This window comes from Fistularia commersonii, chromosome 5, assembly GCF_037954325.1.
Source record: "Fistularia commersonii isolate RoL2024-O1a breed Wild chromosome 5, RoL_Fcom_v1.0, whole genome shotgun sequence".
In the NCBI taxonomy this organism is placed as follows: domain Eukaryota; kingdom Metazoa; phylum Chordata; class Actinopteri; order Syngnathiformes; family Fistulariidae; genus Fistularia; species Fistularia commersonii.
Genome location: NC_141288.1, coordinates 21336838 through 21359380, shown reverse-complemented (window position 1 = coordinate 21359380; position 22543 = coordinate 21336838). Strand labels below are relative to the sequence as shown.

The following is a 22543-nucleotide window of genomic DNA, read 5'->3' as shown; positions in this document are numbered from 1 at the left end:
GACGATTTCAAATCCCCCCCCCCGGGGTTTTAGCGGGTTTCAGTGGCCCCGTGGCGAAAGGCGTGATGGGAGACAGACGTCCGTCTTTGCCTCTCCAGGGCATCGCCGGCACCGACGTGGCCAAGGAGGCGTCCGACATCATCCTGACCGACGACAACTTCTCCAGCATCGTCAAGGCCGTCATGTGGGGGCGCAACGTCTACGACAGCATCTCCAAGTTCCTCCAGTTCCAGCTGACCGTCAACGTGGTGGCCGTCATCGTGGCGTTCACGGGCGCCTGCATCACACAGGTCCTCAGCCGTGACGCCGCCGGTAGCTCAGAGCACCAGGGGTTAGGAGTTCACTGTTCAGTGTGAGGAGACACAGGGCGGGCGTGTGAAACTCCCTAAAAATCCCGCAAACATTGCAAAACGCACATTTTTCATCATGAAAGAAAAAAACTAATCTGCCGAAATTGAAATCCGCTTAAAGATTTATCGAAATGAGCGTTAAAAACTAATCAGCCGGCGTGATATTACGTTTTTAAAAAAAAAATCTGCACCGGATCACCTACCGATACTACACTGCTCAAAGAAACAAAGGGAACACTTAAAAAACACATCCTAGATCTAAATGAATGAAATATTCTTATGAAATACTTTGCTCTTTACACAGTTGAATGTGCGGACAACAAAATCACACAAAAATGATCGATGGAAATCGATCGTATCAACCCATGGAGGTCTGGATTAGGAATCACACTCCAAATGAAAGTGTAAAAACAAACTCCAGGCTGATCCAACTTTGATGTAATGTCCTTAAAACAAGTCCAAATGAATCCGTGTTGCTTCCTGAGTGGACACTATGATTTCACACAAGTGGGATCGACTTGGAGTTACATTGTGTTGTTCAAGTGTTCCCTTTATTTTTTTTGAGCAGTATATTTGAAGCAGCACAAAGATATTGATAAAAAGTCCATTTTTATCAATATCTTTTCAATTTTGGTGGTCGCAGAGGAGAAGGTCAGATGGAGGCAGATGATTGGCTGAGGGGAATATGAGCGTGCGAGCTCGCGGACGTGTGAGAGGCGCATGATCTCATGTGCCGTCCCGTCCTCGCAGGATTCTCCCCTGAAAGCCGTCCAGATGCTGTGGGTGAACCTGATCATGGACACCTTTGCGTCCCTGGCGCTGGCCACCGAGCCCCCCACCGAGGCCCTGCTGCTGAGGAAGCCCTACGGCCGCAATAAGCCTCTCATTTCTCGCACCATGATGAAGAACATACTGGGCCAAGGGGTGTACCAGCTGGTGATCATCTTCACGCTGCTCTTCGCCGGTACGTGTCGCCGTTCCTCCGTTCTTAGCCTTACCGTCCCCCCGCTTCCTGTCGGTGAGTTTCCCCCCCCCCCGCCTCCGTCTCCAGGGGAGAAGCTGTTCGACATCGACAGCGGCAGGAAGGCGCCGCTCCACGCCCCGCCCTCCGAGCACTACACCATCGTCTTCAACACCTTCGTGATGATGCAGCTCTTCAACGAGATCAACGCGCGCAAGATACACGGCGAGAGGAACGTGTTCGACGGCATCTTCAACAACCTTATCTTCTGCAGTATTGTCTTCGGCACCTTCATCATCCAGGTAGGAGGCTCTTGAAGGGGCGTTCGGGTGAGAGGAAGAAGACCCGGACCGTGACCTGTGCTTCTCCCGTCACGCCCGAGCAGATCGTCATCGTGCAGTTCGGCGGGAAGCCGTTCAGCTGCGTGGCTCTGACCATCGACCAGTGGCTGTGGTGCACCTTCCTGGGCTTCGGCTCTCTGCTGTGGGGACAGGTGAGACCAGCGAGCGCCGCCGAGCCTCCCCGCCGCCTCCTACTGCCCTCCCGTGTCGCCGCCCGGCCGATCCGTGTGCCGCCGTCTTATATTTGTCAATCCCCATTACACGATGAAGGGGTTGAAGTTGCCATTTTTGTAGTCCTCCAAGTTGTATTTTGTAGTCCTTGCATCCTGTTAAGAAAAATGGAAAAAAGTCACTTCCCAAGTTGTGAAAAACAGACGCAGGATGGGAAAGGAAGGCTGACTTTACTCATCCAGAATCCTCGTCACAACCTCCTCTGCACGTTCCCCACCAGAAGCATCAGATTCACATGTGTTTTTGAACCGGGCGGCAAAAAGGTTTTTTTTTTTGTTGTTGTATTAATTCTTTTGAGAAACAAAGCCTGTTCACTGTTCGGCCGTCTGACTTTCTCTGTTGCATCCCGACTGTCCCGAGCCACATTTCGAGCAACGCATTAGTGTTTTCGGTAGAAACCTTTGTATCGCATAAACTAGATTGTTCCTTTTTTCCGCGAAGCTCCGCGTTGCGCCCGAAAGACCAACCCGGACCAGACGGACAAACGTTCAAGCTATGTTTGCGCGTCTCCTTTGGCCCGGCACATAACGTGTGGAGCTTTGGGTGCAGACGGAGCGGAAAGAAGTTATTGTTGGTTGAGATTTCCCACCCAGACGGTAATGACAGAGAGAGCCGGAGAACGGCTGCAGATTTTCGCTCAAAGTGGAAAAATAACAACATGTTTGCAAGTGCAGACGGCCAGCGCGGTCCACGGCGAGCGCCTGATTCCTCGTTCCCGCTCGGCCGGGAATATCCGAGGTCCTACAAGGGAGCGGCGCAAATGACATCGTTCGCTTGTCACGGCGGCGCGTGAAGCGCGGCGACATCGGCTCGGCTCGGCACGCCGCTAATAACTGGGCTGCACGGAGGACACGCGAGGAGAACGTCTGCCGCCGTCACACGGGAGCCTCTATTTAGAAGTGAAGTGGCGAAGGAAGGATGCTGTGAAACAACACGCTTTAAGCAGATCCTTCTCCATCTTCTCCGCCAGGAGCAGCTCACAGGGGATCTTCCTATTTTACCTCTTAACATGTAACCGCCTGACGTCTCCTAGGTCATATCTTCAATACCCACCAGCCGCCTAAAGTTCTTGAAGACGGCGGGTCACGGCACCCAGAAAGAGGAGATCCCCGACGAGGAGCTGGAGGAGCTGGAGGACATGGACGAGATCGACCACGCCGAGCGGGAGCTTCGCCGCGGGCAGATCCTCTGGTTCCGAGGACTCAATCGCATCCAGACTCAGGTAACTGTCACCCCCCGTGCGTGTGCGCGCGCATATGTGCGTGTGTGTGTGTGTGCGTGCGCGCGTGCGTGCGTGCGTGTGTGTGCGTGTGTGTGTGTGTGTGTGTCCCAACACGGAGGGAATCCAAAAGCCATAAGCCTTTTAACCAAGTCTCCGTTGCTCCTCCAGCTTAGACGGGTTTGGTCCCGTGAGAAGGGCCGGCGCCCTAAAGAGCCAATCGGCTTGTGTCTTACTGAGGTCCTCGGTGCGAGGCTATCGGCTCACGGCAGCTCGGCGAGCCGCCCGGGTCGCCTACGCGGACCGGGATAGAGCAGAATTACTCGCGTGGCTCTGAACACGGAAAGACTGAGTCGCGACCCGGGCCGAGCTCCGTCCAGTCAGTGCCTTCGAACCCAAACTTTTTCCTTCCTCTTTAACTACAACACCTAAATCCAATTTCCAAGTGAGGTTTTTTTCCGATGGTTATTGGTGCCGTCTCTTTATTTTCTCTCTCTCTCTCTCTCTCTCTCTCTTCTCTCTCTCTCCTCTGGCTTGTGTTGTGCTCTTCCTCTCCTGGGCTGTTCTCCTGTCACGCTGTCTGATTCTTTGCAGATGGATGTAGTGAGTGCGTTCCAGAGTGGAACCTCCTTTCAGGGGGCTCTCAGGCGGCAGGCCTCCAACTCCAGCCAGCAGCAGCACGATGTAACCAATGTTTCTAGCCCTACACATGTAGCCTTTTCCACTACTACCACTCCTGCCGCTGCCGCCAACACCGCTTCTTCCACTGTGGGGTGTGAGTGCGTGTTCTCCTCTAGTGCATGACACTTTTCTTCTACTTTTTTTTTTTTTCTCGATCTCCTCTGTTCTTCTAACATCTTCCTCCTCCGCTCTCCTCTCACCTAACGTTGACACTTTGACTCTCATGCTTCTCCAAATGTTTTCCTCTGTTTTCTCCACAAAAAAAAAAAAAAAACAATCCAGCCCAAACTACCACATCCTCCATATTGCTTGGATAACACTGCTGTGTGTATATATACATACATATATATATATATGTAACCAGGTGGCTTCTGGCGCCCGGGTGTTTTCTCTGTGTCATCATGTTTTCTGTTCCCGCTTCTGCTTCGGGTCTGAGACTCGGAAAGCGTAAACGAAAAAAAAGCAAAAAGAGGATGCTCTGAATTGACGGCGCCCGCCGTACGCCGTACGCCGTACGCCGTAGGTGTGTCCGCAGCTGCCTCCGTCCGTCCTGTGCCCCCGTAGCTCTCGCAGCTCTCGTGGGTCTGTGTCCCGGCTCTCCGGCCCCCCATCGGGTAAATGTTTTGAGTATACGCCCATGATCACCGTCTAAAAGCAAAGAGGCGCCGAGGGTTCCGGTCGGGGTCGGGGTCCGAGTGAAGGCGCTCCGCATCCCGGGATGAAAGCTCACCTGGTCCTTTTTATAGGAGCCGCCCCGTCGCCGCGTTTGGACGGCATACTCGCGTAGACGGCGTTCGAAGCGTTCCCGAGAAGGCGGCCGGCGGCTCGGAGCCCCGCGCCCCTTGACAATGACGGCTTTTCTCTTGCAGCTCCTCCCCGACCTGCGGCGCCTTCACCGATGCCTCACGGATGTCGTGACAACGCTGTGTTTTAATGCTCTGACACAACCTCCAGGTGACCCTCGCAGGTTGGATCCCGGGCCGACGGACCTCCGCACCTCCTAACTGACCTTTCCCCCCCCAGGAGCGGCTCTCGGCCCACGTGAAAGCTCGCCCTCAATGTGTCCGCCACTGACTGCCCCGTATCCTCCTTAGATTCTGTGAAATGTGTCATGGGCTATACTCAAAGGTTTACTACGGTTAAGCAGCAGGTAGCGCCGCGCTCTGCATGGACCCAGAGTCTCTGGTCTCGTTTGTGACTTTCTTATCTTTGTGCTGTTCTGTTTCTTTGGACGTGTCGACCGGCTTGTAGACATGCTTGGCTGCTGCAGCTTTCTTTGTTTTTACTCCACAAACATAAGCTGGAACTGACCACCTCCCTCCCCCTCGCTCTCTCTCTTTCTCTTTCTCTTTCTCTTTCTCTTTCTCTTTCTCTTTCCCTCCCTCCCTCTCTCTCTCTCTCTCTCTCTAACTCTGTCTTTCTTCCTTCCTCCCTCTCTCCGCTGTCCTGTCGTCCCTCCCTCTCTTCTCTGAGCATGATGTCCAACTCCAGTAATCTCCTCCGCCCGGCCTCCCCTCTCCTCCCCAGATGCATTCTTTCTCCCGAGAACGGCATCTCCCTCATTTCTGCGGTCCCTTTGCATTTTGATTAATCGGGCGTGGATTCTTTAGTTGGTGTTCTGTGGAAAACTACTTACTGTACTGATAGACTCTCTGCACTGGGTTGGTTTTGCCCCGTTAACATCAGATGTAACTTCCCTTCCGGCCGAAGAGGCCGGACAGTCGCCTTCGCCATAAATCCAGACATTTAGAAAGATCGTTCCCACGTGGAAGAGTGGATTTAACCGAGCCTTTATTTCAAATTTGCCAGGAACGAGCCGAGTGTGAGATATAATGGAAACGCAGACAGGAAGTGGCTTAGGAGCAGGTTAGGCTTTGGCTGAAGCGGGTGTGGAAGATGCCTGAATGTGCACGTTAGAAAGAAACAGGTGGGATTTGTTTTGTAAAAGCGGGGACTAAATAAATACCCGTTTGTATTTCTTTATTTCCCAGCCGTGGCGGCGGCGCCAGTCAGACAGGTACGCTAGGTGGCGCTCAGGTTCTTGGCTAAGCTAGACTACCAGGGGCCGCAAAGCGCAAGTTAGCAGCCATTCGAAGATATCGATTCACACCTGCACGTGTCTCTGAGCCCCCCGACCCCCGACCCTTGACCCCTGACCCCACCTCACTCTTTGAAGCCCCTTAAAAAAACTCACCTCTGATTGGCCCGGTGCGACCTTTGCCCTCGGTCTGTCGTCCGGGTGTAACAGCGACCGAGCAGCCGTGTCACTGCCGTGTTTTACTAAAGGATTGTGTGTGTGTGTGTGCGTGTGTGCGTATGTGTGTGTGTGTGTGTGCGTGTGTGTGTGTTTCCTGTCTCCCCCTCCCCCCAGATCCGGGTGGTGAATGCATTCCGCAGCTCCATCTCCCTCTATGAGGGACTGGAGAAGCCCGAGTCCAGAACATCGATCCACAACTTCATGACGCACCCCGAGTTCCGGATAGAGGACTCGGAGCCCCACATCCCCCTCATAGACGACACGGACGCCGAGGACGACGCCCCCACCAAGCGCAACTCCGCCAGCCCCCGCAACACCACGCCCACGCCGCCCTCCCCCGTCACCGCCGCCCCGGCGGCGCCGCCGGCCCCGTCCCCGAACCAGAACAATAACGCTGTGGAGAGCAGCAACCACCTGGTCCCCGAGGGCACCAAACCAGGACCCCCCGCGGCCCCGGGGAGCCCGCTGCACAGCCTGGAGACCTCGCTCTGATCGCCACGCCGCACGTCGCCGCCGCTTTTTCCGCCCGCCGCCAAGGAGCTGGGACGCACGGGAAGGGAGGGGAAAGGAAAGGAGAAAGCGGGGAGGGGAGAGGAAGCGAGGAGAGGACGGGAGGGGGCGCCACGACGGGCCGCGGAGGACGGGGCCGTCGGACGGCTCGGCCCGGAACACCAGAACATCAGACGTTCAGAGGAATGTACCGGTTGGTGTGGATGCTTTGGTCTTTCTGTTTCCTTCTTGATCCCCCGCCGATACACGAGGACTCTGCCTGCACCCCCTCTCTCCTCCGTTACTTCTCTAGGGGTGGTGATAAACTCAGATTGAAAGTGACCTGTTTTTATGATTTATTCTTATTCTTATTATTAATATTATTTGAATTGAAACGGGGGGGGATCCTCCTCCTGGCTTGAAGACCGTCTGTAAGAATTCTGAAAGAACCTTTAGCTTCTCTTTTCTCTGAATGGTGTTGTATATTTAGCTCTTTGGCCCTCGCTCATTCAAAGGTTGTTTCTGCTCCATCGGCTGTTAATATTTTGAGTTATTTATGTTTTTGGAAGAAGAAGTAGAAGAAGAAGAAGAAGAAGAAGAAAAAAAAGAAGCAGGTCTGTTTACAAAGTTTGTAGATACTTTTTTTCCGTTTGTGGGCAAAAGAGCTTCCTGATATATGATGCAGAAAAAGACCTGGGACGGAGTCGGGAGACGGACGGGAGGATTATTTCAGATACTGCTGTATTTTCAGGAAAAAAAAGGGTGTTTCTATTGAAACTTAAGTATTTTTGCCTGCAAGTTTTATTTGTTATATATTTGTAGATAAATATAGAAAGTTCTAGCCAAACTGATAAACACTAAGTCTTGTATAGAAGAGAGGTCCACCGGGTGAGGTGTTCCCACAGGAGACCCGGCTCGGGCCCGCGTCCACTAATTGCTCTAAATATTTACTTATACCGTTTCTGGGTAGTTTTCACGTGCACAGAAGCCCCCGGAGCCGCGGACGGCTCTTCTCATCGGTTCTGTTGTGTCGAAGGATTTCCACATGTTGAAAGGTTCTCTCGGCGGGGCCCGTATTTAGCAAGCATCCCAGGAGGAAACGCCCGGGTTCTCCTTCCGGACCCGCGGCGCCGTCTCGGTCTTCTCCCCGTCGCGAGGATACGACCCGGGGCCGGGCGCCGCGTCCCCGCGCCTCCCGACGCCGTCCGACCCCAGATGGCGCCCCGGACGGAGAGGGCTCTCTGGGAAAAGTGGGCCGGCGCCGGCGAGCGGGGAGTCTCCTAAAAACCAGCAGAGGATCCGGACAGTGACTTTATTTGTTTTGCACCGGACGTGTGATTTCCATACCAAAGCGGACGTCGACGAGAAATTCCCGTCCGGCCCGGCCGAAAGGAGGAGCCCCGAACCAGAGACGAGTCTCGGCCGCGGCGACAAAACCCCGACTCCTGCTCCGCGAGCCCCCCGGCCACAGCCCGCCTCTGCACCCGGGAGGGGGTTTTTAGACCAAACGAGAACGTGCCTTGGCTACGACGACCACTGAGACGCTTCATCGCCGCCCCGGGCGGCTCTCGCAGCAGATCCCGAGCAGCTCCGGGACGCTCTCCTCCTCTGAGATGCTTGGTAAATACAGGCCCGGGTCCTTTTTTTTTTGTTTTTCTTTCTTCTGTAGTCATTGTTTCTCTTCACAAACCGTTCCCCCCCCCCCGCCAATGTACAATATTGACATTTGTTTACTCAGGCATAGAAAACAAGTATTTAATTTAAAAGGAATCTATTAAGACGAAGAAGAAGAAGAAAAAAAGACAAACAACCTTTTAACCACACCTTTGTGTATTTAGATAGAGTCAAAAAGTCGTCTTGGTCGGAAACAAGTTATTTTCATATTTCATTCTCTCGAGGATCTCGCTCTAGGAAAAACTTCACTTTTACTCCTCCGAGTTCTGGTTTGTTGACATTTTAAAGAAAAAGGAGAAAAAAAAAAAAGAAAAGGCTTATTTTTCTTCAGCCCTGTCCAGAAGACTACTTCCTCCATGAATAAATGTTGCTGCAGTTAATTTGTAAAAAAAAAAAAGAAAAAGATATTTTTGACACCTGATGTACTGGAAACGCTACAATTGGACACATGCATTTTTCAAGGGTAAACACTAGGCATACACTGGTATCTCTGCACAGGGTACTTTATTTCATAGCGTTCCTCTGGGACGACAATTTTGATACAAATGGTTAAAAAGAAAAGTGTACCTTTGTATTTTTATGAGGAAAAAAAAAACGATGCTACCGTCACCATACTAAACCGATTTTGGATGATTTGACACTAATCACGTTAATGCGGGGACAGCTTTGGCCACTAAAACGTGTGTTGTTCTGGAATATTCATCTCAGGGTGCAAGTGGTGTGTGTGTGTGTGTGTGTGAGTGTGTGTGGGTGTGTGTGTGAGAGACAGAGAGAGAGAGAGAGAGAGAACGAGAACAGGCCTCTTTGAGTTTGTGCATCCATGAAACACTGACTCACTGCCGGGATGCTGCTCGACCGCCGCACAGGAGGACTCGGGCAGCCGGCTGCACGTTTTTCCTGCAGCCTTCTGGCCGTCTTCACGCGAACGTCGGAGGCCTGAGGACGAGCCGTCTCTTTCTCCAGGTTTCACAGATAGCGGTTGGGATTGCGTACGGCGGAGGAACGGAAAAGACGAGCGGAGTCCACGCGAGGAGTTTGTTCTGTAGCTTCTTCCTGTAACGGGAATGAATGTTTTTCCATCTGTTTTATGGATTATTATTTTTTTATCTTTTAACATTTGGAAATAAAAAAAAAAGTACTTCATGTCTGTTTATCTTGAGCATTTTAAATGGATATCGTGATTGGATTTACATTTGAAACTTGTCGAGTAATGTGTATGGTTTTTAAAAATAAAAAAATGTATTTAGCCTACCCCGCGGGGCTGTGCTCTTCATTCGACCCGCCAGGTGCGGCTCGGACCCCCCGCCGGCCCCGACCCGACCCGGTAAGTCCTCCGTCCTCGGCGGGGGAGGGAGAGCCGCCAAGACGTGCTGACCTTTGACCTGTCCTCAGAGGTGTTCCCCTCCTCCCGGCCGTACCAAAACACAACACAGCTGATTTTTCGGTGTATATTTGGGCAATACGGAGAAAATCTTTCATTGTGTGTGAAATTATAACCTTGCTGCACCTCATTTCATATTAAGAGTGCTAGTTCTGAGGTTACAGTGTTATTCTAATTAAAGTTGGGACAAAATACATCAGGTGCAAAGGACGATGGTGATCTGGCGAAGTTAAAAAAAGTTTTGATCGTGTGCCGTCAGCAAGATCATAGAACCCAGCTCACATCTCCAACAAAAGCTTGGAAATGGAGAGAAGAAATGTAATGAATTCTGCTTTGTTTTGACGAAGGGCCTTTTCTGCTTTGTAAATTACCGCTGAACATTTTATGATTTCTGATTATTTTTTTCTCAACTGGCTTGTGAAATTGAAACTCAAGTGTTCGTAAATCCCGTGGTTAACGGGCTCTACGGGAGGATTTTCCCCCTTTTTTCCTGTCAATTAACTTTTAGATATATATCTATAAACTCCTTCTCCTCTGGGCTTTTCCCGTCAGGAGTTGCCACAGCGAAGCCACCTTCTCCATCTCACCCTATTCTCTGGATCCTCCTCTCCCACACCAACTACCTTCATATCTTCTCTCATGACGTCCATCCATCTGTCTTCATCCATCCCTGTCTTCCTCTGGACCTCCAATTCCAGCATCTGTCTTCCCATACATCCACACTCCCTCCTCTGTCCAAGACCCAACCATCTCAGGCCGGCTTCTCTGTTCCTCTTCCCAAAACAGATCTACTGTGCTTCCTCTGATCGACTCATTCCTGATCCTATCCGTCCTGGTCCCTCGCAAAGAGAACCTCAGCATCTTCATCTCTGAAATCTGTTTCTAAACAGATGTTATCGTCCTGGTGCTGTTACGCTTCCCGGCCAGCAGGTGGCAGCACGACTCCCATGACCTCCTGCACTGTCAACAGAGAAGCCGGTCAAAGATCGTATATGTTAGTAAGATGAGGCACTCTGTCTTCGCGGCGTATCAACGGGGTTTTCGTTGTAACCAGAAGGGAAGCCGCTAAAGTCCCGGTCCGGACTGCGACTGACAAACGGGTTCAGAGTGAGACGTCTATCCTCGTCCTCCCCGCTCCGGAGGAGCTATGTTTGCAGGTGATGGGACCGGGGCGAAGGTCTTCTCATGAAGGCTCGTAACATCTCGGTGAGTATCTGCTGCCCGGGAACGGGGCGATGACATTACCCGAAGCCGCGGAAAAGACAATATCGGGTGTTGTTTTGTGAAGTTGCGGTGAATTTGCCGTTGCGAGATTCTCCCCTTTAAACCTAACCTAAGTTAAGCTAACTGTATGAGCAGCGGTTAGCTAGCTAGCGAGCTAGTTAGCTCTCGGGAGCGGAAGCTAACTTCGAAGCAGGTCCACCAGGGTCTCCTTCAGACCTCCACCCTCCGGGGCTTGTGTCTCCTCAGAGGCCGCCGAGCTCAGGATGAGAGAGTGGTGGCTCCATGTGGGGCTGCTGTGTGTGCCGCTGGTGGCCGTGTACCTGCACATCCCGCCCCCGCGGCTGTCGTCGGCCCTGGAGAAGTGGCGCAGCGCCGGGCGCCTCTTCCGCTTCAGGGGCAGGAACATCTTCTACAGAGGTACACCGAGGACCGTCCACCCCTCCTCTCAGGAGGCCGGGTGGATTCTGTCCCCGCGGTGGCTGGACACTCGATGTATTCGGAGTCACAGGAAGTCGCTCAGAGCTCCCACTGGATCTTAGACCGGTGCTGGAGATTTACACCAGGACACTCCAACACCTGTTTGCTTCGAACACACAGCCAATCAGCTGCCTCCATCTAACCTCCAGCCAATCAGCTGCCTCCATATTGACCTCTCCCTCCCCCATCCATCCATCCATCTCTAGTCTTCCTCGAGACCTCCTCCAACCTCAGCGTCCTTCTATCCAGATCTTCTCCATCCCTCCTCTGTTCATGTCCAAACCATCTCCGTGTGACTTTACCTCCAGAACATCTACCCTGTGCCGTCTGTCTGATGGACTCCTTCCTGATCCTCTCTGTCCTCCTCACACCCAAAGAGGAACCTCCACGTCTTCATCTCTGCCTCCTGCTTTCTCCCCAGTGTCTCCAAAGCAAGACATTATGGCTGCTTTTCACCTCCTCCTTTCACCTTCTTTCTTCTCCTTCTGGCTGAAGCTCTTATCACAGTGTTCTCAACCTGCTTCAAAATGCTTGAACAAATGTCCTCACCTCTTCTCCAACAGGAACATCGTGCAAAACAAAATGCCACCATCCATCCATCCATCCATCCATCCATCCATCCATACATGCATACATAAATACATCCATACATCCATACATCCATACATCCATACAGGCCTGCCAAGAAATATTTGGACAGTGACACAATCTTCATGAGTTGTGCTCTGCATGCCACCACATTGGATTTGAAATTAAACAACGACAACGGCATCGGAGTGCAGACTTTAGGTTTAACAGAAATTTATGATTAAACATGTGGGAATTGTAGCTATTTTTATTCAAACGCACCTCATTGGACAGAAGCCCAAGTGAAATATTACTTTTTATTATTTTGCTGAGAATCCTCAGCAGGCAATGAGTGGCTGCAGTCTGGAACCCATGGAGGTCACCAAGCGCTGGGTTTCCTCCTCTGCGATGCTCTGCCAGGCCTTTATTGCAGCTGATGCTTGTCTGTGACTCTTCCTGCCTTCAGTTTTGTCTTGAGCGAGTGAAACGCACGCTCAATCGTGGGTTGAGATCCGGTGACTGACTCGGCCATTGTAGAATATTCCACTTCTTGGGTGCTTTTGCAGTATGTTTTGGATCATTGTCCATCCGTGGTGCGAAGCGCTGTCTAATCGACTTTGCTGCGTTTGGCTGAATCTGAGAAGAAAGTAGATCCCTGAACACTTAACAACTCATCCACCTGCTTCTGACTTTTGTCACATCATCAATAAACACAAGTGGAAGCCATGCACACCCAAACCATCACATTTCCCATTTGTGCTGTGCTTTGGATCATGAGCTGTTCCAGTTCTGCTCCAAACTTTCTTCTTCCCGTCCTTCTGGTGCAGGTTGATCTTAGTCTCACCTGACAGAATGCTGGCTTCGTCAGGTGTTTTTTGGCACAGTCCATTCTGGCCTTTCTATTTTTGAGGCTGACTAATGGTTTGCACCTTGTGGTGAATCCTTTGGATTTACTCTCACCTTTATGGTGACTTAAATACTGATACAACTTCTTCCTGGAGAGCGTTCTTCACTAGAAGAAGGGGTTTTTCTTCCCATCTTCCCATCTTTTCTTCCCTTTTTTTCTCAGAATGTACCAAACTGTTGATTTCACTTCTAACATTTCTGTTATCGCTGATGGATTTCTTCTTTTTCCAGCCTCAGGATGGTCTGTTTCATTGAGAGCTCCTTTGACCGCATGTTTGTTCACAGCAACAGCTTCCAAATGCAAACACCACACCTGGAATCAACTCCAGCCCTTTTAACTGAATAATTGATGACAGGTTACCGAGCGAAGAGCCCAGGCAGCCTTGTTATTTTTTTTGCAGCCTTCTGAGTCAATTGTTCAATTACTTTTGGTCCCTTTAAAAAGAGGCGGCTGAGTATGAAAGAGCTGTAATTCCTAAACCCTTGTTCCAATTTGAATGCTAATACTCTCAAATCAATACTGAGAGTCTGCACATTAAGCCCATATTGATGATATCATTCTATCCTGAATATGTTTTCATAAACAGCTAAAATAACAAAAATTTGTGTCATTGTCCAAATATTTCGGGGCCTGACTGTACATACATATGTTTGTGTCTGCATTTATGTATACGGGACTGTCTCAGAAAATTGGAATATATTAGAATAAAGGTCTTTTTCTTCTGTAATACAATTGCAAAAACAAAAATGTCATACTTTCTGGATTCATTACAAATCAACTGAAATATTGCAAGCCTTTTATTATTTTAATATGGCTGATTATGGCTTACATGTTAAGATAACTCAAAAATTCTATCTCAAAATATTACAATTTCATGAAAAAGTAATATTTGTTTTTTTAATTGCATTACAGAAGATAAAGAACTTTATCACAATATTCTAATTTTCTGAGACAGTCCTGTATATATATGTAAAATATGGAATTAGATGGATACATCGACCTACCATAAGTATTCACCCCTTGGATGTTTTACCCTTTTAGTGCTTTCATAAATCAATTATGGTCAATAAAATTTGGCTTTTTTAACACAAAAATGTATTGGAAAAAAATCTTTAATGTCAAAGTGAAAACAGATTTCTACAAAGTAATGTCAATGAAATAAAAATATATAAATATTATATATATTACATATTATATATTATTATATATTATATATATATTATATATATTATATTATATTATATTATATAAATAATATTGCATAATTAATCACCCCCTTCCAGTCAGTATTTTGTAGATGCACCTTTGGATGCAATCACAGCAGTGAGTTTGTGTGGATGAGTCTTGGTTAGTCTTGTTCATCTGCACACAACAATTTTGCTCCATTCTTTCTTGCAAAACCGCTCAAGCTCTGTCAGGTAGCAGGGTATCGGGCATGAACGGCCCTTTTTAAGTCCAGCCATAAATTCTCTGTAGGATTGAGGTCTGGGTTTGACTCGGCCACTCCAGAACATTTACCTGCTTCTTTTTGAACCCTTCCTGTGTAGCTTTTGCAGTATGCTTCGGATCATTGTCTTGCTGGAAAATAAATCTTCTCCCGAGCCGTCGTTCCCTTGCAGACTGAATAAGATTGTCCCCCAGGATTTCAATGTATTCTGCAGCATTCATTCTGCCCTCTATCTTTACAAGCCTTCCAGGTCCGGCCGCTGAGAAACATCCCCACAGCACGATGCTACCACCACCATGCTTAACAGTGGGGATGGCGTGTTTTTGGTGATGGTGTTTGTTTGGTCTCCGACAAACATGGTGTCTTGTCGGATGGCCGAAAAGCTCGATTTTGGTCTCATCAGACCAAAGAATCTTCTTCCACTTGACCATGGAGTCTTCCACGTGCTTTTTGGCAAACTGTAGTCGAGATCTAAATGACTTTTCTTCAACAGTGGCTTTCTCATTGCCACTACTTGCACGGTCACTTAGTTTACGAGGGCGGCCTGATCTAAGCGGATTCACTCAAGTGCCATATTCCTTCCATTTCTTGATAATGGATTTCACTGGTGGATGTTCAATGCCTTGGATTTTTTTTGTATCCATCCCCTGAATTGTACTTCTCAATCAGCCTTTCCCTGAGTTGCTTGCAGTGTTCTTCTGTCTCCTCGGTGTAATTGTTGCCAAGAATACTGATCCACCAGTCTGGACCATTCGGATACAGGTGTTTTATACCTCAATCACTTGAAGCACAGCCACACCACTCAGGTGATCTTCATTTCACTAAATGTGAGGTTATTGGCAAGAATTTGATGGACCTCTATTGAATAAGACCATTAACTTAAAAAGGGGGTGATTAATTATGCAAACAATTATATTTCTTTATATATTTCTATTGTAAGTCACTTTGGATAAAAGCGTCTGCCAAATGAAATGTAATGTAATGTAATGTAATGTAATATTTCTATTTCACTGACATTACTATGTAGATATCTGTTTTGACTTTGACAATGAAGAGTTTTTTCCAATAACTTTTTGGGTTAAAAAAGCCACATTTTATTGGCCATGATTGATTTATGAAAGCACTAAAAGGGTAAGACATCCAAGGGGATGAATACTTATGATAGGCACTGTATATCTATGTATGTATGTAAAATTCCTCTTATTTAAATGATCTTATTTTCATCTTGGACATCTGGATTCTCAGAGACATTTTCAAACTATTTTTCAATGAATCTATCTATCGATTGACCCGTGAATCAATCGACGATCGATCCGTGTAATGGCGGCTGACGTTTGCGGAGGTCTGTATGGAATCAGCTGAGCTCTACGGGGAAGGAAAAACAAACAATGCGAGCAGGTTTGACTTTGCGTCCGTCCGCAGTGTGTGTGTGTCGGTGGAGGAGCCGTCTGCTGCCTCAGGCGGTGTGAGGAGCCTCCAGGAGGCCACAGTCACTGCAGTCACTGCAGCCGTGTCTCCTCTCCCCGAGCCAGATTCCCACGGGGCTCTGGGCAGCTCAGACGTGGTCGTCCTGCTGCACGGCTTCCCCACCTCCAGCTACGACTGGAGCAAGGTACGCCCTGCAGCTGCTCCGCGGGGGGGCGCCTCAGCCCCGCAGGACACCCTCTTATCTGTGTGTGTGTGTGTGTGTGTGTGTGTGTTGCAGATCTGGGAGCCGCTCACCCAGCGCTTCAACCGAGTGGTGGCTTTGGACTTCCTGGGGTTCGGCTTCAGCGACAAGCCGGTGAGTGGCTGACCTGACGGTGTGGAGCTCCTCACACCAGGACGCTCTCAGCAGAGAATAACATCCAGAGCCTGTCTGGGGTCCATTTTCTGTATTACCACTTGATATAGTAGGTTTGTTTGCATTGACATTTATTTTACTGCCGGGCCAGAGATTTTATACGTGTTCGTTATCATGGCTTCTAAGATGAACCGTCTGAATAAGATTCCATGTAGAGATGGATTTATTTATGAACCTCAGAGGGAAAGGAATTAGCCACAGCAGCAGGTGCATTATGGTACAGCTGAAACACAATAGTAACAACTTTTAATAGCATTTGTATTTTTATATCATCACAATGGATGGATGGATGGCTTTACATGTAAATATATATGTTTACATGTAAAAATGTATACATATATAAATATATATGTATATTTATGTATATGTATTTAGGTATGTGTATGTATGTATAGGTATATATGTATGTATGAATGTATGTGTGTATGTATGTTTGTGTACGGATGTATATATGTATGTCTATGTATATGAATGTATGTGTGTGTGTGTGTATGTATGTAAGTACGTGTATGTATTTATTTGTGTAAGTATGTATGTATGTATGTATCTATGTATTGTGTGTTTGTGTATGTATGTGTGTATATATGTATGTATATGTGTATATTTGCATATATATGTATTTGTGTACGTATGTATGTATTTGTGTGTTTGTGTATTTATGTGTATATATGTACATGTATGTATGTATGTATATATGTTTATATATGTGTGTATATGTAGTATGTGCATGTATATGTCTATAGATGAATAGGTATATATGTATGTATTTGTGTTGTTATTTGTGTATATATGTGCTATTTCAAAATGTATGTATATATGTTTGTAGCTATGTGTATATATGAATGTATGCTTGTAAATGTATGTATGTGTGTGTGTGTGTGTGTTTGTGTGTGTGTGCATGTACATATGTATTTAAGTATGTGTATGCACATTTATGTATGCATGTTTATATGTATGTGTGTATATTTATGTATGCATGTTTGTATGTATGTGTTTATGCGTGTATATAGTATATACATATAAGTGTATGTATGTGAATGTGTGAATATGTGTACGTACTGTATATGTATGTATATTTTTTTTTTTTTTTTTTTACTTGTGAAGCGTCTTTGAGTGTCATGAAAAGCGCTATAAAAATCCCATGTATTATTATTATTATTATTATTATGTGTGTATGCATGTGTGTTTATATGTTTGTATGGGTGTGTGAATGTATGTTTATGCATATATATAAATGTATACGTATGTGTACATATTGATGTATGTGTATATGTCTGCACGTTTATGTGTATACGTATGTAGATGTTTGTATGTATTCATGCATGCATGCATTTATTTATGTTTGTGTATGTGTGTAAATATGTATGCATGTTTGTGTTTATGAGTCTTTATGTATGAATATATGTATCTAATTATGTGTATGTATGTGTGTACATGTATGAATATATGGTTTTATGCGTATGTATATATATGAATATATGTTTGTATGTGTGTATGTATATATGCACATGTATGTATATTTGTTTGTATGCGTATGTATATATTTGAATATGTATATATGCATGTATGGGTATATATATATATATATGCATGTAGGTGTATGTGTGTATGCATATTTGTTTGTATGTATGTGTGTATATGTTGTATGTATGTGTGCTTGTATGTTTATGCATGTATGTATTAATGTATATGTATATGCTAATACGCTTTTATCCAAAGCAACTTACAATGGAGATGCCGGAAATTTAACCTCATATATGCGAAGCATGCGCTCTACCACTCAGCTACACGTTCATGTATGTGCGTGTGTATTTTGTTATGCGTATGTGTGTGTTTATTTATATGTTTGGTTGTAGGTATATATTTTTATGTATGTGTATATATGCATGTTTGAATGTATGTGTTTATGTATGCATGTGTTTGTATTTGTATGTATGTAAAATTTATGTATGTACTTGAATGTATGTTTATATATATACATGAAGGGGTATATGTATGGATGTATGTATATGTACGTGTGTGTGTGTATTTATAGATGTATGTGCATTTATGCATGTTTGTATGTATGTGTGTATACGTATGATGTATGTATAAGAACATATACATACATGTGTGCTTATGTGTACGTATCTATGTATGTATGTGGTTATGTATGTGTGTGTAAGTATGCATGTTTGTATGAATGTATGTGTATATGGATGTACATATGTATGTATTTTGTTATATGTTTGTATGTATGTATGTGGTTATGTGTGTATATATGTATTCATATGGATGTGTATTAATGCACGTTTGTATGTATGTTTGTATGCGTATGTATTTGTATGAGTGTATTTATGTATGTATAATTTATGTATGTAATTGAATGTATGTACATATGTATGAGTGTATGAATGGATGTATGTGAATCTATGTATACGCAAGTTTGTGTGTGTGTATATATGAATGTATGTATATATATATGTATGTATGTTGTATGTGTGTGTATTTATGTTTTTATGTATGTGTTTATTTGTATATATGTATATGTAAGTATATGTTTGTGTGTACATGTATATATTTATGTAAATGTATGTTAGTGTTTGTATGTATGTAGGTGTATTTATAAATGTTTTTATGAAGGTATGTATGTATATGTTTATGTATTTTGGGTATGTTTATCTATGTATTTTCATGAATATGGGTGTATTCATGTTTGTATGTATGTGAGTATATGTATGCATTTTTGTTTATATATGTTTGTATATGTTCATGTTTGCTGGTATGTATGTTTATGTAAGTATGTTAAAGTGTGTGTTGTATATATGTAGATATTTATATGTATATTTGTATATTTATATTTTTATATATTTAAATATATATATATATGTATATTTATAAGTACTTTTAAATATCATATAGATTTTGTATATATCTTATATATATATATATATCATTTTATTATTATTTGTTATATCCTGTCTTCCACCTTTCTTTAAGTTTTATGCTGCTGTGACTAAGGAATTTGCCCTATTGGGATCAATTAAGTTTATCTTATCTAATGAATACATGTTTGTGTGTATCTGTATATGTATATGTATATTTATGTATGCATGCACGTATGTTTGTATGTATGTAATTGCATGTATGTATGTATGTATGTATGTCTCTGTGTATGTATGCATGTATATGTATTTGTGTTTGTATGAATGTATGTTTGTATCCATGTTTGTAGGTATGTGTATGTATGTTAGTATGTGTATGTTATTATTTATATGTATGTGTGTAATTGTATATATGTGTATTAATGAATGTAACTTTGTATGTTTGTATGTATGTAGGTATATGTATGTATATATGTATGTTTGTGTATCTGCATGAATGTTTGTACATGTATATACGTGTATGTATGTATGTATGTCATGCATGGACATATGCACATAAGTATGATGTAGCGATTTTCTCAACCGGTCGATTTCATAGATGTTTGAGGTGAATCTAGAATGAAGTGATGGACCATCATGTGTGGATTCGAGCGATGGATTTGACACAGATGTCTTGTTTCCCCTTGCAGCGTCCCCACAGATACTCCATCTTTGAGCAGGCCAGCGCCGTGGAGGCGCTGCTCGCCCACCTGGCGCTGAGCAACCACAGGGTCAACCTGGTGTCCCACGACTACGGAGACACAGTGGCCCTTGAACTGCTCTACAGGTGAGTGTGTGTGTGTGTGTGTGTGTGTGTGTGTGTGTGTGTGTACGTACATTCACCACCCTCCCTCCATGTTTCTTCTCTCTTGGCCGGCCAAACCAGGAGTGACAACAACCGCTCGGGTCACCTGACCATCAACAGCCTGTGTCTCTCCAATGGAGGTAAAATGCCGAAAAGCATGGCTTGTCCTTGAACGCTACCCAAGGCGGTCCAGATTTCATTGATCACTGATCGATCGTATCCTAACGGTTACCAATAGGACCTGCTGGACTCCTGTGAATTCACAATATAGATACTTATTGCAGTTTCTCTGCTAGCTTCCTTATTTCCTGCCGGTTGTTGTTTCAGACTCGCGGCTCAAACCTTTACGCTTCACCACAGGAATTCTGCCGTTCAAGTTCAACACTTGAAAGATTTCAAGGAAAAAAAATAAACTTTATTTTTTTATTCATTTATAAATCAATAAAAAATAAAAGTAAAACAGAATGTTCAGGGTGTTTTGTGAAAATAGGTATTAAATAAAACTTCAATATTTCCAGGCAAAGACTTGAAGTTCACTTTTATGGCAAGTGATGAATTAGAATTTAAAACTAGTTTCTTATCATCTTTTTTTTTTTTTTAATCTTTTGCAAATATCAGTCAGTTCTGGCTATTGAACAGCTTTCTGTGAATTCGAAATAATTGTACAAGATCTATGTTGTTCTCTCCAGGGCTGTTTCCTGAGACGCACCACCCGCGGCTGCTGCAGACGGTGAGCCCGGCTCCGTCGCCGCCGCCGCAAGCGACAAACCTTTTCGCAGAAGACGACGCGCCTCTCTGAGCTCTTTCTGCCTCCAACAGCTCCTGAAGGACTCCAGCGTCCTGGCTCCGGTTCTGACCCGCCTCACCAACTACATGATCTTCCAGAAGGGGTAACCGCGGCGTCCGAACCGAAGCCTCCGAGGCGCCGCCTGTCGCCCGGCGGCCATTAAAAGTTCTGTCTCCGGCAGAATCGGGGAGGTTTTCGGTCCGTACACGCAGCCCTCCAGTGCAGAGTTCTGGGACATGTGGACCGGTTTACGCTACAATGATGGCAACCTGGTGCTGGACAGGTGTGTGTGTGTGTGTGCGTGTGCGTGTGCGTGTGCGTGTGTGTGAGAATGGATTTACATGACTACATTTCCTTCCATCTGGTTTCTCCTCCAGTGTCCTCCAGTACATCAACCAGAGGTTGCAGCACAGAGAGCGCTGGGTGGGAGCGCTCTCCTCCACCTTCATCCCATGTGAGTGTTGAGCTGCACCCACAACGGAGGGAGACCCTTCATTTTCAGAAAACAACTTTTAAAATATTTTTTTTATGTTTTATATTAACATCCTAAAATTATTAATAGTTATTAAAAATATTCCATAAAATAATCTGTACAATTTTCTATGTGATGATGATATTTAATTAATTTAGTCATTATTTAACTTTTTATTATTATTAAAAATAACGAGATCAAGGTTGAAAAAAATTTTGGATAATTGTTTTTGTTAGTCTTGGTTTGGTTGACCTGAAAACTCAGCAGGATTTCAGGTTCTTCAACCATTAAAAGAGCAAGTGACTCAGATCGCTGAGAAAATACCAAATAATTTGTATCAATCATCAATTTTTTAACCACAGAAAAACACTGGAAAGTTCCTAAAAAAATGAGCTATAAACTGCTTGAAACCAGAGAGAACTCTCTTGAAAACCAACCAATCACTGCAGCATTACTCCGCGTTTCACTTCTTTTTGAAAAAAACTGCTAACTGAGTACTAAATGTATAAAAATTGGCATTTCATCGAAAGGAAAAAGGGGAAATAAATGAAATTACTCGTCTGTTTCTCAGTGTTGGCCGGTGTTGTGTTGAGCGTGCGTTTCCCCGCACAGTGAAGGCCTCACAAGGTCTTGGTACCGCTTTAATTTTAGGGTTCAGACCTGGACCGTCGCCGCCTCGACGCAGCTTCTGACGCTAAGCTGCTTAACTGGGAGAAGCCTCACGGTCCATCTGTGTGCGGGGGGATGGGATGGGACGGGACGGGATGGGATGGGACGGGATGGGATGGATGATGTCAGTGTCGGGAGTTCATGTAAACCGGAGCGGATCGTCACGGCCGGTCTCCCATCCAAACTCATCGGTCGTCATTTTGAAACCCCGTCACTCCCCCGGCTCTCCTCTGACTGGTCCCTCCCGTCCCTGCAGTGCACATGATCTACGGCCCTCTGGACCCGGTCAACCCCCACCCGCAGTTCATCCGTCTCTACCGGTGAGTATCTGTGAGGCGTCGGGCCGCGGCGGCTGTGCGTCTCAACAACTGTAGATCCACATTAACTGGGAAAGCTGCTGGTTTGGATGAATGAACGAACCCCATCTCCGGTTCTGATTCCGTTTCGCGCTTTCGTACGGAAACGCTCGACATTGCGTCGGCGTCAGTCCTTATCTTTGTCCCCGCAGGCGGCTGGTCAAGAGGTCCACCGTCACCGTCCTGGACGAACACATCAGTCACTACCCGCAGCTGGAGGATCCCACCGGCTTCCTCAACGCCTACTTCAATTTCATCCACTCTTTCTGAGACGGAGTCGATGCGAGAGTCGGAAGCGCCGAACCCGCGGCAGACGTGCCGCCACCGATGATCCAAAGGCGACGATTGTCTGATCCGATGTCTGCCGAGCGTCCCGAAGATCAACTATGTTTTGAAATCGACCTTCCATTAACATTGTGAATGAACTTCCATATGATTTTCTGTGTTTTTCTTGTGCGGGGCAATCAGGGTTTCATTCAAATAAAGCTAGTTTTGTAAAGCA

General features: G+C 45.8%; 2 protein-coding genes and 1 long non-coding RNA gene across 9 annotated transcripts in view; 2 read left to right on the top strand and 1 right to left on the bottom strand.

Moving 5' to 3' along the window:
* The window catches only part of atp2b1a (ATPase plasma membrane Ca2+ transporting 1a), a 39511-nt gene extending 30057 nt beyond the window's left edge, over positions 1-9454 (top strand). The window contains exons 16-22 of one of the 3 annotated variants that reach the window (XM_086147319.1): positions 99-290; positions 1101-1314; positions 1402-1613; positions 1697-1804; positions 2917-3105; positions 3697-3813; positions 6155-9454. In XM_086147319.1, the coding sequence (XP_086003445.1) occupies positions 99-290; positions 1101-1314; positions 1402-1613; positions 1697-1804; positions 2917-3105; positions 3697-3813; positions 6155-6532 (1410 nt within the window). In that variant the 3' untranslated portion in view covers positions 6533-9454. Of the gene's footprint in view, positions 1-98; positions 291-1100; positions 1315-1401; positions 1614-1696; positions 1805-2916; positions 3106-3696; positions 3878-6154 lie in introns of all 3 variants that reach the window. The other 2 variants (XM_086147318.1, XM_086147317.1) reach the window with 2 other exon arrangements.
* LOC147234348 (uncharacterized) lies at positions 9139-11233 on the bottom strand. Of its 2 annotated transcripts, none has more exons than XR_015106205.1 (3): positions 11129-11233; positions 9456-9608; positions 9139-9256 (listed from the first exon to the last, which is right to left on the bottom strand). It is a non-coding gene; the product is annotated as an uncharacterized LOC147234348 (long non-coding RNA). The 2 variants fall into 2 exon arrangements; XR_015106204.1 differs by having other exon boundaries at positions 9456-9636; positions 11129-11213.
* mest (mesoderm specific transcript) lies at positions 10077-22540 on the top strand. Of its 4 annotated transcripts, XM_086147322.1 has the most exons (12): positions 10077-10790; positions 11055-11225; positions 15739-15818; positions 15912-15989; positions 19603-19739; positions 19839-19897; positions 20447-20487; positions 20577-20647; positions 20726-20827; positions 20922-20998; positions 21942-22005; positions 22194-22540. In XM_086147322.1, exons 2-12 carry the CDS (start codon positions 11072-11074, stop codon positions 22309-22311), a joined length of 981 nt encoding a protein of 326 aa, XP_086003448.1. In that variant the 5' UTR covers positions 10077-10790; positions 11055-11071; the 3' UTR covers positions 22312-22540. The 4 variants fall into 4 exon arrangements, 3 of the variants coding, with proteins under 3 accessions (XP_086003448.1, XP_086003449.1, XP_086003447.1); XM_086147323.1 differs by lacking the exon at positions 15739-15818; XR_015106203.1 differs by lacking the exons at positions 10077-10790; positions 11055-11225 and having other exon boundaries at positions 14564-15818; positions 21668-22005.
* The last annotated feature ends 3 nt before the right edge of the window (positions 22541-22543 follow it).